The 16,508-nt window shown below is 44.9% G+C and overlaps 1 protein-coding gene across 1 annotated transcript; it reads right to left on the minus strand.

Moving 5' to 3' along the window:
• Positions 1-14,886: 14,886 nt before the first annotated feature.
• On the minus strand, positions 14,887-16,176 carry LOC143640627 (ras-related protein Rab-12-like). Its single transcript, XM_077108284.1, has 2 exons — positions 15,854-16,176; positions 14,887-15,658 (listed from the first exon to the last, which is right to left on the minus strand). The coding sequence occupies exons 1-2, from the start codon at positions 16,159-16,161 to the stop codon at positions 15,232-15,234; spliced, it is 735 nt and encodes a 244-aa protein (XP_076964399.1). The 5' UTR covers positions 16,162-16,176; the 3' UTR covers positions 14,887-15,231.
• Between the last annotated feature and the right edge of the window lie 332 nt (positions 16,177-16,508).

The following is a 16,508-nucleotide window of genomic DNA, read 5'->3' on the forward strand; positions in this document are numbered from 1 at the left end:
CATATCAGAGAAACTGAACAATCTAATTTCAGGGACTCAGGAGGAGGAGACAGTCACTGGTATCATGCCAGATGTCCACGCCTGTGATTCCCCACTTTAAGTCAAGTGGAAGGGAAAGGCTGTGCTGGCTAAAAAGGACAGACATGGCTGACCCTCCTTCCCAGGAGCATTGCTGCCATTGGGTGTGTCCTCTCCACACTCTGCAGGTGTGATCATGGCTTGCAGGTGAACAGAATCTGAGCCCTCTGAAAAAAAGCCAGGTACCCTGACTCCAGGCTGCCCATCTGGAAGGAATATGAATCTGATGCTGAGCCTTGCCTCATGGCCAAATGGTTCTGAAGTCACTCAGACAACTTCCCCCCATGTTTGCACCTTTTATTCTAGAGAAGTAACTACTAGAAGAAATATTTAGGTAAGCTATATTTAGCAGAGTTTATTTGAGCAAGGGTGGTCAGGCTGCTAATGCTCTTTCTCATTCTGACCAGCAGCTCCTGGAACACACCAGCTCCTGCTGTTGCAATTGGGTGAGATGCCAGTGTTTGAAGAGTAAAGCTCTAGGGAAGCTTCAGCTGGTTGTCCTGCCAAGTCAGGTGGCAGTTTTTCTTTAAAGACTTGAGTGTGAAAGCATCCTCAGGCCAAATTTAGTTTAATACACAGAAAACAGAGTCTTAAAACTGAGTCAGTTCTCTGCCTTACATCATGCCCTGACCTGTCACAATGGTGGTGAGGATACAGTCATTTATTAATGACTCCATAGAGATTTTGCAGATCAAAGCAAGCATCACAGGGGGCCCACACCAGAGTCGTGCAGCTGATGAGGTCAAAATCAGACCCTTTTTAGAGAAATGAGGTGTTTTTTTGTTGTTGTTTCTTCTTGGTGCTGGGACTGAACCCAGGACCTTGCACATGATAGGCAAGTGCTCAGTCACAGAGGCACATCCCTAGCTCCCTTTATACTATAATAATATTGTTCATATTAATATATATATATATATATATATATATATATATATATATATATATATATATATATATATAACATTTACAAATGTATTTCACAAAATAATGTAAAAACCACACTACATTATAACACACACATCCATAGTACCCATGCTCACAAATGTGGCACAGAATAGCAAGTGTTGTGTGGTAAGCTTCTGGCCTCCAGCTGGAGTTTCCTCCTTCTGGCCAAGGGTGCCCTCACCTATTTTATTATCATTATCATTTCTTTTTCTGCTCTTCCATCCCTGGTACAGAGCTCCCTGGTAATTACTAACCTGTCTGTCATATTTTTCTCTCCATACAAATGCGAACCTCATCCAATTGCTTTGATGTTCAATTTTAATTTAGATGCAAACTACTCCCACAGTATCCATGACGTAAATGAAACCTGGGCAGGCTGTAACTAGAGAGGGCTGGGGTTTTCCATCCGATTAGAATGTCATTGTCTTTCCTCCTACAGACAGCACATGGAGCCCCATGGACGCTGACATTTCCATCTCTTCCTCCTTTTTGGCTGTGAAGACACCTGTAAATCACATAGGATTCCTCACATTTCTTTGTGTTTGTTTTATATTTAAATATTGGTGAGCAACAATGCCCAAACAAAGCCAATGCATTTAAAGACATACTTAGAGAAATAAATAGATATGCATATGTGTTTATGCATATCTATAATTGTGTGTGTGTGAGTGTGTGTGTGTGTGTGTGTGTGTGTATGTGTATGTGTTTAAATCCCAAGACAACCTACTCTTTCATAAGGGACTTGGTGACTGGAACTTTCTCAGTTCTGTAGAAATCTAGGTGGGCAGTGCTGGGCTTGCCATTGATGCTGACAGGAAACAGGTATTTAATTTAATTGAAAAGGATTTGGAACAGACTTGCTCAAGCAGGAATTAACACTTTTTCCTTTTTTTGTGTGAGTCAAGTGGGTAGTTCTTCTTGGAGTATTCATTGTAGCCAAGAACTTGTCTCAGGGCAGAATTTTTTATGCAGGCCAACACTGCCAAGGGGCTCTCCAAGGCCCCTACCCTGAGACCCCTGGCCACTGGGGAGAGACCCTTCCCTTTTGAAGCTCAGAGTTTTTAGTTTATGTATGATGGATTTAATGACTGTAATTGAGATCTGGGCTCAGAAAAAATGTCAAGGGACCCGAAGGCAATACCCCAGAACCCAAGCTGGGTCAGAGTCCAGGATTCCATATATTGACTAGGAAAACAATTTTCAAATACTAATATACATTTTAAAAAATTACCAAATGTGTAAAAAGGGGGGGTCTTCTGACACTGCCTGAGATTCCTATTGGGTGGGTGTGGTGGGCACATAATGATTATCCAGGTGGTTCTAAATTCTGTAACCTGCAAGTGCATTATATTGTATGGCAGGTGACTTCAAGATGCCAATGAAGATCTCGAGATGGAGTTATTGTATCAAGGGTCTGGATAGGCCCAAGGCACTGCAGGATCCTTGTAAGGGTAGGAGGCTTGCCTCACTAGTAGGACACTTGACATCAGGGGTGGAAGGTAGCAGCCACACAGGAGCCAAGCAACAGCTTTTCAGGGTTGCAGTGGACTCATCCATTGCTGAAAGGAAGAACACTGTGTTTGATTCTCAGACCAGTAGGGCCAGCAATGCACAGTGCTCAGAGCGGGCCTTGCTCTCCACACATGCCCAGGGAACGCGCTTGTTAAAATCCACATGTGCATTAAAACAGTGCTCTCTGGCAGGGCCTGAGGCCTGGTCACCTGTGGGTGCTTCTCACTGAGACCAATGGCCCAGAATCACCTGGATTACACATGGGATGTCTAGCAAACACAGGGATGAGCCACAAACCACAGAAATACTTCATTCTAATGGAAATTCAAGATTTGAGGAAAAAATGATCTCCTGGGCTGAAAATCAAGTTGAGAGCCAACAAGTGTTAACCTCTTTTTCAGAGCCCTTGGGAGAGGGTGGTTAGCAGAGCCATGTGACATAGATGATTTCTGTCTTAGGGGCTTGTTTCAAGTGGATTCCCTTGAGACACAGGTGCCCAAGGATTCCTTTAGGTTCTGAGCTGTTCCTTTGTTTCTGGCCCTTGCATCTGAGACGTCCTGAGACATGGCACAGGATTCCATCAACACCTCAGTGATGGCAGTTTTCAGGGCAGCATCAAAACCAGATTTGACAAAGAGGGTGGGCAGAAGCCTTTGAGCCCTGGCTCCTCCTGAAGAGTTCCTGCCTCCCCAGCGGTTTTCTGACCCCTCCTAGGACATGCACTGGGGGAAGCCCTCAACAGCTAATGACAGACAGAAAGGACATTCAGGGGCTTTCCTCCAGCCCCACATGGCTTCCAAGCCAGATGCTTTAAGAAAACACTAAAGGGAGCTGGATATTGGAGCTGGGGAAGAGTTGCAAGGAGTGCACAGCTGGCATTCCCATGCAACCCACAAATCTCCAGGAAAGGGTTCCCCATGTTCAGCCTCCAGGAGAAGATTTGTATTCAAAGGAAAAAAATCAAAAATAATAAGTGAGAGCATTTGGGCACCACTTTGCACTGTAAAATAAGGGTGTGAGTCAGCAGAGATTCTATTTCCTCCATGGAGCCGAATCAGCTCTCACTCAGATAGAAAGCCCTTCTGAAAGGAGGAAGTATGAGGAAAAAACACGTGGAATGGACTCCATGAGAACATCTGGGGAATGCAGTCAGAATGCACTCAGGGGGTGCCCTGCCGTCTCCTATGTGCTACAACTTTACTAGCTTAGTACTTGCCACCCCATGATTGCTGAAACAAAGCCTTACCAGGTCCTGCCAAAATTAAAACACCCTGTTGGTCCAGGCTGTGAGACTTGTATACACAGGAGCATTAACTCTGACCTTTGGCTTCTCTCTCTGCACTTCCCCAGCCCTGGGCTTCCCAGATGGGGCTGCCAGGGCGGTGGGAAGGAATGACAAGTCAGGGTGTGGTCACTGCCCTCCACTCAGGTTGGCTTCCCTTCCTGGATGAGTTTCCTTCCTTTGCCTATGGGCCCTGCGCAGTTTCCAGCTCCCATTTCTCCCATTTCTCCAGCAAGCTGGAAAATTGACTAATGAGACCTGCTCAGACCAATGAGTTTACCTTGGGATCTGACTTGGGACTAGGAGGAAACAAAGGCCTGTGTGTAGGGAGGTCCCAAGACTCTGTGAGTGCAGAGGGCTGGATGTTTGCAACCCTGGGTTTCCATGTTGAAGGCCCCACCCCAGGGATGGAGCCTTTGTGGAGGTGCCAGAACCACAGAAGTGGGATGGGTACCCTTCTGAAAGGGTCCTCAGAGAACTCTCTCACCTTCTTCCTACAGTGTGGGGACTCAGAAGAGGGCCCTCATCAGACCCCAACCATGCTGGCACCTGACCTCAGACCTTCAGCCTCCAGGATTATGAGAGATAAACTAATGTCTTTTGTTTTTTAAGACACATAGTCTACCAAACTTTGTCCTGGCCACCCAAATGACTATGATAGTGAGTTTCCTGAATATTCGGGGCTTATGTCCATATCTTATTTAATAATATTGCCACCATGCCCTAGCTTGAGACTACTCTATATATTTTCTTCATAGAATCACATGAATTCTGAATCTTCATTTACTGGCTTATGTAAAGAGGATAATGATAGTAAAACATGTCTTTGGATTTCAGTTTCAAGTAGGCTCCCTTTCTAGCCAATGGATGTTGGATGGGACCAGGGTGTTTCACAATTCTATTAAAGTCTTTTCACACATGTTTTCATGCAAGTCATGAGTGTGGGGATGAGCTGGCAGGTTTCTTTCTTTGTTTCTGAGAAAATAGACTCACTGGCTGTGAGTGAGAGTCTGGAGAACAGGAAGGGTGTCCTGGAATCCTTTCTGTGGAGACCAGATGTCACACTCCACTATGTCAGCTGGCACACTTGGATTCATTGAGGCTCCACCTATATCGGGGCCTGCTGTGATGGCTTCTGAAGGGCAGGTGAGATGATCTATGAAACCAGGAGACTTGGATAAAGCCTGCCCACCCACCTCATCTCCGAGCTTCCTGTACTCCCTGCTCACTCCTGTGCGTCTCCTGCCACTCATCCCTTCTCTCTAGAGGAAATGTGGGTGGCATTTTAAAGCATAAGTCTTATCCTAAGAGGTCCCCACCAAGCTGCTCATCACCAGTCCCTGCATGATGGCATGAACTCACTCAGGAAGTGTGCAGGTCTCAGAGGGGCCTGGCTGCCTGCCCTGGTGGCAGAGCTGATGGGGTCCTCTATGAGCCAGGTCCAAAATGCCCGTTGTGTATAGAAGATAAGGCAGCTTTGTGTCCCTGTGACCAGGTGTGGGCAGACTCAGGGCAACCAGGTAGCTTACTTTTCAACAGGGACACTTTCATGGTGTCCCTGTTGAATTGATAGGTCAAGACTGCCCTGGGCAGATGGGCATATGACCAACCTTCCCACATAGGACATAGCACCAGCCTGAGCCTTTGTGAGGACAGTACAGAGGAGCCCCTGAAGCACAACAGGATCCCAACAGTAAAAGTCTATCATGGGTGGCTGACAGATGCAAGGAAATGGACAGGGCTTCAGAGGGGGACAGAAGTGAAATAAACTTCTTCAGATCTGTGCAGGTCTTGTTAACTTTAATGTGGTAGCTTTTGAAGATTTTTGGTGATAAAAACATGAGCCCTTGGCCTTTATGTGTAGGTCAAGGGGGGTGGAGGGAGGGAGAAAAGAGGGGGAGGGAAAGAGAGAGATAGGGAGAGGGAGACAGGGAGAGAGAGAGAGAGAGAGAGAGAGAGAGAGAGAGAGAGAGAGAGAGAGAGAGAGAGAGAGAGACTGCAACCCTACATCTATTCTGGTGTTAAACCTGCCTGGCATTTCATGTTACAATCTCCTGCTAGTATTTCATTAGAGGTGTTCTTCTAGGTGTACCTTGTCACCTACATAAATAGTTCAAATGCAGCCTGCATAATATGCATAATTTTGAAAGAGGCTCAGTGTCAAGCCCTGCAGCTGGCTGTGTTCGCTGTGGAATAATGTGAGCTCAAGGCTTACCTACAGGAATTGCCGGGACTTGCTGTCCAATAAAATACCTAAGCAGTCTTCTAAATTAACCTCGTGGACAAATCCCCTAGAGCCTAAGATGTTTCTTAATGGAGGAAATGAGGTTATTGGATGGGAGGGATTACCTGGGTTAGCTGGCAGCTCAGAGGATCTGGAGGCCCATCTCTTGCACCAAAGCAGGTACCAGGTGGGCATCTGAAGATGAAGAGGGCTGGGATCTGACTTGGAGATGGTCTACAGCAAATGGATTAATGAGGATCTTAGTTGAGATCTGTGTGGCTGATTCAATGCCTCTTACTAGAAGGGCCCTATTGATTGCTGACCTTTCATTTTTCCTGTGTGATAACAATGTCACATGGCTAAGCATTGTGTATGGATATAAATTGTGTGTGATATATTTCCTGCAATGACTTTGTGACCTCAGATGACAACTGTTATAAATTTTAGCCTGTTTTTACTCACTACTATTCACTATTGCTCTTTCAGTTTAGAGTAAAACTTAAAGTAAATCAAAGCTCTCATCTAGCAGTCATTTAATTTCTTCACAGACCCAAATCCCAAGCATTCCAATTGGAAAGGTAAATCTCACACAAGCACCTTTGCTCATTAGCTTATTCTTTCATTGTAGTGAGATGACTTCACCCCTGATCTACCCATCTAACACCACTTTAAGGGCACCACACATATTACTAACTGCAGTCATAGTGTCAAACTTGTCCCCAGCTTGCTCATCTTGTGTAACTGAAACTTTACACCTGCTGGACAGCAACTGTCTGTCCACCCCACCCCAGTCCTGTTGATTTGGGAATGGCACAAAGCCTCTCCACCCTCATTTTCTCAGCCACACAGTGGGAGCACTGCAGGCTGTCCCTGTCAGGTGGTGACTGACATCTGTTTCTGGCAGGCCAGAGGAGACATTCTCCCTCCCAAACTGAAGTGGAGGCCACTGGCACCATTGGTTATACCTTACTTATCTAGGAACCTGACCACTTGAGATGTCCCATGTGAGAGGACAGTATTAGCCCCCTCTGTTACTGGCTTATCAGCATAGTGACCTCTAGATACATTCATGGTGTTGCCTATGGAGGGATTTCTTTCTTTCTTAGGTTGAATAACATTCAATTGTATATATTAGAATTTTTTCAGGGTGGAAAATGTCATTATCATAAGAGACAATCTTTCCTTCAACATGTTTTCATTTTTAATTGACCCACAATAATTGCATATACTGTGAGGCTCATGTACCTATACCATATGCCCAGTTTATAATGGTCAGATCAGGGTTTTCAGCATATCCATCTCCTCAAAATTTATCATTTCTTTCTGTTGGCAAGCTTTGACCTCTCCCTCTCTATTCCTCTACCCTCTAGTACTGGCCTCCACATTGTCCCTTGCAGAGCATGGTAACATTTCTCAGCCTTGGCAAGAAGGCCATACATCTTTCTGCATTTACTTAGAAAATTCTGTTGGCAGTCTTTACTCAATAATTTCAAATATCTGCAGAAATCCTGCTCTATCTGATATTTTATCTACTTAACTTCCTCATGTTCAAGGCCTAAAAACCTAGGACACAGGAAAGACTTGGAAAGATGGAATAGCAGAGTTCACAGAGGGGCTTCTGCCCACTCCTTCCTCTCCTGGGAGCAGCTTGGGGAACTTCTCTCTCAAATCTGCACAATGTTTGAAGGTGTCAGTCATTGTGGATCCAGAAAACCAAGACAGCAAACTCTCAACTGAAATATCAAATGCTTTACTTAGTCAAAGAACAAGATAGAACATTCCAGAAGATGTGGCATCTGGGGTCATTTTAGTCTCCCTTCCCCATACTATATAAAAATGTTAGTTTTCATAGACTGAGGGAGGGAGTGGGGCCATTACAGAGAGCATGAGCTTTTATTTTGGGGAGTGCTCCAAGCTCTGTCCAGATGGGGACCACCCACCATTAGATGGAGAAAAAGCTGGAACTTACTTGGCACCTGACAGCCATTTTTCATTCCAGGAGCACCATGGATCACCTGCACCAGTGTCTTCCCTCACCTGTGTGTCCTCCTGCCACCCAGGAGGACTGTTTATCACAGAATGCTACACAGACCTCAGTAAGTCTCAAATACAGAGGGCTCTGCATCCCAGGGAGTACTTGTAAATGTGTGGGGACACTTCTAATTGTCACAACAAATAGAAGGTGTCCTGGCATTCAGTTTCTGGGAACCAAGGGATGTTGAAGAGCCTGGGAGAGGTTGGGCATTTCCATAAATTAGAGATCCTTCCCTCCACCACATCAGGGGTGCCCAGGGTAAGCCCATAGACCTGAGCCTCTCTGTGTCCCAGGATTGATCCCACCAACATCTGACAGTCACTTGCAGATCATGCACTCATCATGGCCCCGCATGTGAAGCCTTTTTTTGTTTTGTTTTGCCATGGAGAGGAAAGGCTTGCTCAGGGCATTTGAGTGACCAATCAAGGCTGCACAATGGCATGATTCTATATCTTTCAGGCTCAACCTTTTCCTGTCACTCATTTTACTTCCATAATTCAGAGCTTACTTTCTTCAGTGGCCAATTCTGTGCTTTTCACCAAATGCATTTAATTAGCGTGCTGCCTTGGGTATGGAACTTGAATTAGATTAACACAATGATCAGTTTAATTTTGCTCATTTTACTTTGGCTAGTTGTGATGCATGTGACTGAGAATGTCTCTTCTTATCCCCTGCAAGGGATCTGAAGGGCTTCTCCTGTCTTGTGCTGTACCACATGGGATCCAATAGCAGTCAGGTAAGCCTGGCATGCATCTGCCACAGGGCCGTTGTGGGGACATTTATAATCAATATCAGTCAGCCTCATTATTGCTGTTAGTTCTATCCAGTAATTACTCCTCATTATTTCTGTGGTTGGTGGATAAAGCCTTGGTTGGAAGTGAAGAGACCTGGCAGAATGTCACCCTCTAAAACTGTGCTGACTTGGGAATGGCACAAAACCTCTCTGCCCTCATTTTTCCCAGCCACACAGTGGGAGCACTACAGCTTGTCCCAGCCAGGTGGTGACTGATATCCATTTCTCGGAGGCCAGAGGGGACGTACTCCCTCCCAAACTGAAGTGGAGGCCACTGGCATCCTCTTGATCACTCCCTGAAATAGCAATGGGGTCTCCTGGGGAGCCCTGACCTAGCATCTTCAGAACCTTGCCTGAATGGCTGGGACTCCTCTGATTTCCAGATTATGAAGTGGACAGGATGGTGCAAATGCCAGATCCCTGGGACCTGAGCTGCAAGTTGCCCACCCCTCAGGGAGTAGGGCTCATGCAGTCTTCTGATGCCAGCAGAATTGGCTCCCATGCTTGGGTGTCCAGCAGGTGAAGGTCAAGGCCAGGATGGCAGTCATGTTTCAGTGTTTCAGTATGGCAAAGATATAAACTCTTTATGTATTTATTTATTTCGTATAGGGGGTTCAACTCAGGGACACATGGCCACTGAGCCACATGCCCAGGCCTATTTTGTAGTTTTTAGAGACAGGGTATCACTGAGTTGCTTAACACCTCTCTGTTGCTGAGGCTGGCTTTAAGCTTGAGATCCTCCTGTCTCAGCCTTCTGAGCCACTGGGATTACAAGTGTGAGCCACTGCATCCAGTCTTCATGTTTGAAGATAGCAAGACTCTTTGTTCCCAAAGCTGTGGCCACCCTTGCTACAGCACAGTCTTCTGATAGGGCTGGATTTCACTGTAACACTGTTGGCTTTTAATACCATAGTGAATGAGACTTGAAATAGGATAGCCATCACACACTGTAATAGGCTACTATCCTTAAAGAGTGACACCAAAGGCTTCTAGACACATACATCAGCCCTGAGTGAGGAGACTGGTTCTTATTTCATCACTAGCCTGAAAGTGCTACAATTAAAGTGAGTGCACTACTCTTATCCACTGCCCAACCCACTTGTTTTCTGATCTCACAAATGTTCCTGGAAATGATCTACTGGAGGTGGTGAGATCTTCACATGAGATCAATGCAGCTCCTGAAAAACACATAGCAACATTTTATCTCTGCTGTGTTTCTACTGCATATATATATTAATGTATCAAGACAGGAAATTCAGAGGTCCTTTTTTTTCACTTGGAAATTTTCTGATTATTGGAGAGAAATTTAGACAATGTACTTTGTTTTATTTTGGAGGGACCAGTTCAAGTCATCTCTAATTTTTTCCACCAGTGCTTTTCTATGTGGTAAGGAGGTGTTGGTGTTTATATATATATTTTTAATTTTTTTTGCTGTGTACAAACTGTGTTGACATAATCTGGGTTCTAGACAAGTTCAGGTGTATAGATGTTTTCAGTGACTTTCTAGATTCCTGGGGTTGCATGCAGCGAAAGCCAGCTGGACCTGTGGAGGAGGGAGGACCTGGTGCTGGAGCCCCAGGATGTGGCTTGAAGAACCCACTGTCATTTGTAGACAAGATAAAGAGCTTCAGGGCTCAAACTCTCTTGCAAAACATTGTGCAGAGTGAGTAACAAGCCCACGGTGCCCTTCCAGTCTCCCTTGGTTCCTGCCGGGTCTTTCCGGTCTATAAAAGCATGGTCTCATGCTTGTTCTAGTCCAAAAACTGCCTGATTGCCTTCCTCCCAGGGTACCCCTCCATCACCCTGGGGCTCTAAGTAGGAGGCTCAGTTATTATGCCACTTACAGGGGAGAGAACTGAGGCAGAAGCAGAGCCACTGGCCTCCAAGCCCTTGCAGTTAGCGGGAGGCAGATATGGGTGCTAACTTGGATAGGGCGCCTGGTGTCATGGATGATACCACCTCTGGTGCAGCCTCTGAATATAGCTGCCAGATCCCAAAACAGATTTGTGTGGCCCCTTGGAGTCACAGGCTCTGGCTTAAAGCTCCATCAGGAAATCTCTGACTGTGCCCATTGCATAGGTTTATGTCCCAAGGGAGGGACATGCAAGAGTTTTCAGTGACTTTCTAAATTCCTGGGGTTGCATGCAGGCAGAGCCAGAGCTCCCACTGGGAGGACCCATGATCTCCAGGGGTTAGTTTGCAAAGTATTCAACCTGGCCACAGACGACTCCCTGAACTCACTGAATTTTGCTTCTTCCAAAAGTTGGAAAATGATAACAGTAATAGATACATCATAGAAAATAGATACAATGTTCCAGACATACTTGTACAGCGCACACACACACACACACACTAAAAAACTTAGATGTATTTCCCATGTAACATGAATGTAGTGTACTCCCATACAAATGAAATATGTGTAATTCATATCTTGCAGACATCTAGAGACCCGTGCAGACATGAAGAGACCTTCGTGCATCCCTGTGTGTGTTGCTCTCATCCCCCTCTCAGAGGTCACTTAGACACAGAGGGTGGAACAACTTGCAGGTCACAAGTAATTTTTGCAGGTGGAGGCAAATTAAAATCCAGGACCTCCAGCTACAGAGCTGGGCTCATGTGTGACTACCTGCAGCACTGCCTCCCTTTCCAGGCTCTGAACTTCTTTGTCATTCAGAGGTGCTCAGAGAGTAAAATCTCACCATTAGCCTCTTGGATACGCTGCCTCCCATGTCATCCCCCCCTACTTTTTAAAATTTCTGGTGAGTACATTCAAAAATATCCTTTAAATTACTCTGCCAGTGAGAATTAATATTCTCCATTTTGCAGCACCCACTCTGTTCCAGGGACTAAATAATGTCTCAGGAGAACAGTGCATGAGGTTGACATAGTTAGTACCCTTGTTCTCTCAGTAGCTCTGAGTAAATAAGCACAGAGAGGTTAAGTAACTTTCCCAGGTTCTCACAGCATGTAAGGGGCAAATTAAAACTGGGAGACCAAGGCCTGCATCCCTAACTTTCCCAACCTTGCTGCCACCTCTGGGATGGTTACCATATGTATACCTGTGCCTTGGATGTGGCCCCTGACAGTACTATTCCTTCATGATACTTCAGCTTCTGGTGGAAGCCCATGCAGGTGCATCAATATAGAGCTAGGTAGAATGAAAGGAGTAACCTTGAGGCCCCAAACATGCAGCCTCAGAGGCTGGGTTTTATCCACTGTACCATGGAGAGGCTCCCCACTTCCCCATGACCTTCCCTTGCCTTGAGGGAAACCCCTGGCCCCTTCCATATACAAACCAAAAGGGCAATTTTTTATTTAAGCTTTATATTTGCTGTTTACAGGAGTTTTCTTTGATTTACTGTGTCAAGATATTATTAACATCATCAATTGAAGATGGGGAGGCATCATGTCCCTAGCCAGAAAGAATCACATCATTGCCATTAAAAATTCCCTAATGAAGTTTATCAGTACTTTTACATATTCATACCCAGTATAAAAATGCATCATAAATTCAACAAAAGTGGTGAGGAATAGATTACATTAACAGGAAAAGTCAGATTAAACTGAAGGCTAGGAAGTAAATGGGCTTAGAGCATCAGCTAAACCAAAACCCATGTTGTAAGGGGTGTTTGACATAAGCCTTCATGTGGATTCAGGGCCCCTGGATCCCCTCATTCCCTGCACTTCCCATGGCCATAGATCATCAGATTCTGTGCTCTTCCCTGTGGCTACACACTTCCACTTTGTAGCTGTCTTAGAGTTGTCCATCTTCTGTCCCCCATAACCTGTGACAATGTGGGAGCTCACAGGTGATAGCAAGTGAAGGGCTGTGAGATGGAAGAGATGGCCCCAGAGTTTACAGGTAGGAACATAACCACAGAGAGACTCCTGTCAAGAGAGATCAGGTGAGAGAACACTGGGATAACCCAGAAAGAGGTTGACTGATTTGCCCATCAGCCAAGGGATGAAGCTACACCCAAAATCTGCACAAAGCAAGGGAGTTAATTCTCACTCCAGAGGGAAATAGCCTGTCTACACCCTGATCTGTTTCAATGCTGACTCCCAGAGCTAAATAATAAATCCATGTTGTAAGCCATTGCACTTCCATTAATTTGTTATAGCACCTACGAAACACTCATACATTCCTCTTGATTCTAAGTTCCCTAAGGGCTGGCTTGGGCCTTTATCATTAATTTCTGCAAACTGATGGCCACAGACAGTGTTTGGACCCACATAGGCATCATACATATGAATTGAATGAATGAACAAAGGACAAAATGAATCCATTTTGGCTGAAAATGTGTTAAGAAGCCATAACTCTAGGTCTTATTAACCAAACAACAAAAAAGACCTGTTCCTGCTATGTAACACTGATGCTGAGAGCAGAGACTGCATCCAACCAGCTCTGGGGGTGCTTCCCTCTGCCTATAGTTCTGGAAGATTCCCCTGTAGTTTTCCACTAAAGCAGAGAGCATGCATGATTGGTCACATATAACATGTACATGGAAACTATAAAGATTCAGAATTTACCCTGTGCAGATAAATCAATTGACCAGAATCTATATGGCAGCTAGAGATGATTTGCCTATGGTCTAGAGCATGAGAGGCATAACTGAATCACTGGAAAGGTGAGCATTAGGCATCTAAGGAGAAGAGAAAAGGCCCTCAAGCCTTGATACATGCTGTAGATGTCAGCAGGTGAGGAATTTCCACAATGGCAGTTCTTATGCATCCAAACAACTTGGCATGTATAGATGGAACCACATCCCTCAAGTCTAATGTGTGAGTGGCAGAAGATGCCCATAGATATCCATCACAGGTTTCCCTCACCCCACAGAGCAAAGTACCTTTTCTTATCCCCCTAGATTACTACTGTATTAATTCAGACAGAAACCAATTCAGAAAATAAGCATCCCCTTTACATTAAAAATTAGAATGATGTACTTGTAGAGTAAGCCAGGCATTGAAATGTAGCATGTTGATCAAGGCAATCAAAAATGCAAAATAGGAAATAAATATGCAGGAGGAGCTGTGAGGAGCACAAATTCCCAGGCAGTAGAGGTCATAAGGCAGCTGAAACCAGGAGACCCTGAACAGAGTGCATCAAGCTCAAGGCAGACAATGGCCCAGCAGACAATGGCCCAGCAGGTGAGGCACACCCGCTTTGCCTGGGATAATTCTGCCGAATCAACTTTTGGAAAAAGTACCTTTATAAATCATCCTCAAAGCAGAAGCTTCTTTTTTTTTACATAAATACAAAATTTTATTTGCACTTCATTAGTGTAGAAAGACCACAATGCTTCTCATACCACAATACTCAGGACACGCCAAGTTATTCAAATACATACTTACTTATTTACCTTGACTAAACACAACAGTGCAGTTTAATAAAAGATATACCAAAGATAGAGTTCACAAATTCATTATCAGACAAAGAAAAAAAAAAACAAAAAACAAACAAACAACAACAACAAAAAAAAAAAACAAATATTGAACACAGTCTATGCTTAATAGGAATAGGCTTCACCATAAAGGGGAAAAGTTTTATCATCACAAAGATACAGGATGTTTAGCCTAATACATGTATGTTCTTTGATATAATAAAATGAATCTCTTTAAAATTCCTTTAAACAGGATTTGTTTAGGACAGCAGCGTTGTTTTAAAATCTTTTTTTCTATAGTTTCAAAACACTTCTTTATTGAATTTTTGTCTTTCTTAAAAGCATAGGATACATCTATCAGGAAACCATGAGAGATTCTGTGGCCTCAGGACCAAGTCAAATCCAACCCTCTAGCTAGGAATATCCTATCATTAGAGAACACTAATAAATAACCTTCAACAGCTATGAGTGGAGCTTTGCTTTGTGGCAGAAACACTCCAAAGATGCTACAGCTGGGGAAACGTCTTGTAAATAAAGAAAAAAGCACTTAACGTAGCTTTTTTTTTTTTCCACATAAGTCTTTAGTTTTACAAATTTTCTTTAAAACAGTAAGCAAAGCACCACATTCTCTCTTCTTATCAGAATATCTTCTGTCCTCATAGTATAATTAACAAGGACAATTATATTATTTAAGAAACATTATACTTTTCTTCTCTCCCATTCTTCATATTAGAAGTACTATGTTTCCCAGTGTATGTACACTAGACACTGGGGCTATGAATGAAATATAATTTGGAGGGAAATATGTAATTTATAACCCAAACTTACCCAGGATTGCATATTTGCATATTTACAAGTTAGTGTATAGCTCTGACTTGGATTACAAAGTGCGAAAGGAAATTGTCAAAATGATTGTAGTGCAGAATAGAATGTTTTTTCCCCTTTTCAGGAATCATTTCCACCTTGTTTCAAAGTAGCAAATCAACAACATCGGACATGCGGTCTTGGTGGAGGCAATTCTGGCGGGATTTCAGGTTCTGGTTGTAATGAGAGAATGCCATTGGACAACTCATTCCTTAAAATATCCAGAGGCATCTTTTTCAGAATATTGTCAACAAGTTTCAGAAATATCTCGTCCACATTGAAGTTGTCCTTGGCACTTGCTTCACAGAACCGCATCCCAGTTATCTGCTGTCTGGTGATTTCTCTGTCCGATTCACAGTCCATCTTATTTCCAACTAAGAGAAGTTCAGCATCTTCTGAAGCATACTTATCAATCATCTTCATCCATTTTGGCAAATCATCAAACGTCTCCTTCTTAGTGATATCATATACTAATATGATCCCCTTGGCACTTCTGTAATAAGCTGAGGTAATGCTGTTGAATCTCTCCTGACCTGCTGTGTCCCTCAGATACTTGGAAGGCGACCAGTGCTGGCTCAGCTCCAGCAGTGCCCCAGACAGGGACATGGATGAAGGATGGAGACATGGCACTAACATTCAAGCGTTAGATGACCGGCGATGCCACAGATGAAGCAGCGATTAACGAAGATGAAAGCAAACACACACAGATGGTGGACAGACAGTCAGAACTGAGGGTAACCAGATTTGCAATAGAATTTTCTTTCCTCTTAGTTCTACAGTTTTGATTTTAAAGTCAACACCCACGGTGGACTTGCAGGCCTCGCAGAAGGTGTCGTCGGTGAAACGCTCCATCAGGCTGGTCTTTCCCACCCCGTGGGAGCCGATGATGATGACCTGCAGCTTGAAGTCCGCCGGCCTGGGGGCCTGTTTCCTCCGACGCGCTTGGCCGCTGGTCAGCACCGCGAAGTCCGCGCCCAGGCCGCCACCGCCGCCGCCGCCGCGCCCCCCCCACCCCGCCCGCTTCTGCAGCGCAGCACCCGGATCCATGCAAGCATACGGCTCCCGCTCGGCCAGCCGCCCGCCCGCCTCGCAGCTGCGGGCCCCAAGCCCCGGTGCCCCCTCGGCCTCCGCCGCGCGGGGCCTCGGCCCCGAATTCGGCGTCCGCCCACTCGAGCGGCCCCGGCGGCCCACGGGTTCCCCGCTGTAGCTGCGCCGCCCGCCGGATTCCCGTGCCCCGCTACCCGCCGCCGCCACAGCCGCTGCCGCCGGGAGAGGAGGAAGGCAAAGCAGAAGCTTCTTAGGAATACATCTGGTAAGACTAAGTGTCTTGTTTGTCATTTTCTTTTTATTTTTTATCTAAAAACTAAATAAAGTTTAGTTTTTAGTTTTTAGTT

This window comes from Callospermophilus lateralis, unplaced genomic scaffold, assembly GCF_048772815.1.
Source record: "Callospermophilus lateralis isolate mCalLat2 unplaced genomic scaffold, mCalLat2.hap1 Scaffold_378, whole genome shotgun sequence".
NCBI classification, from domain to species: domain Eukaryota; kingdom Metazoa; phylum Chordata; class Mammalia; order Rodentia; family Sciuridae; genus Callospermophilus; species Callospermophilus lateralis.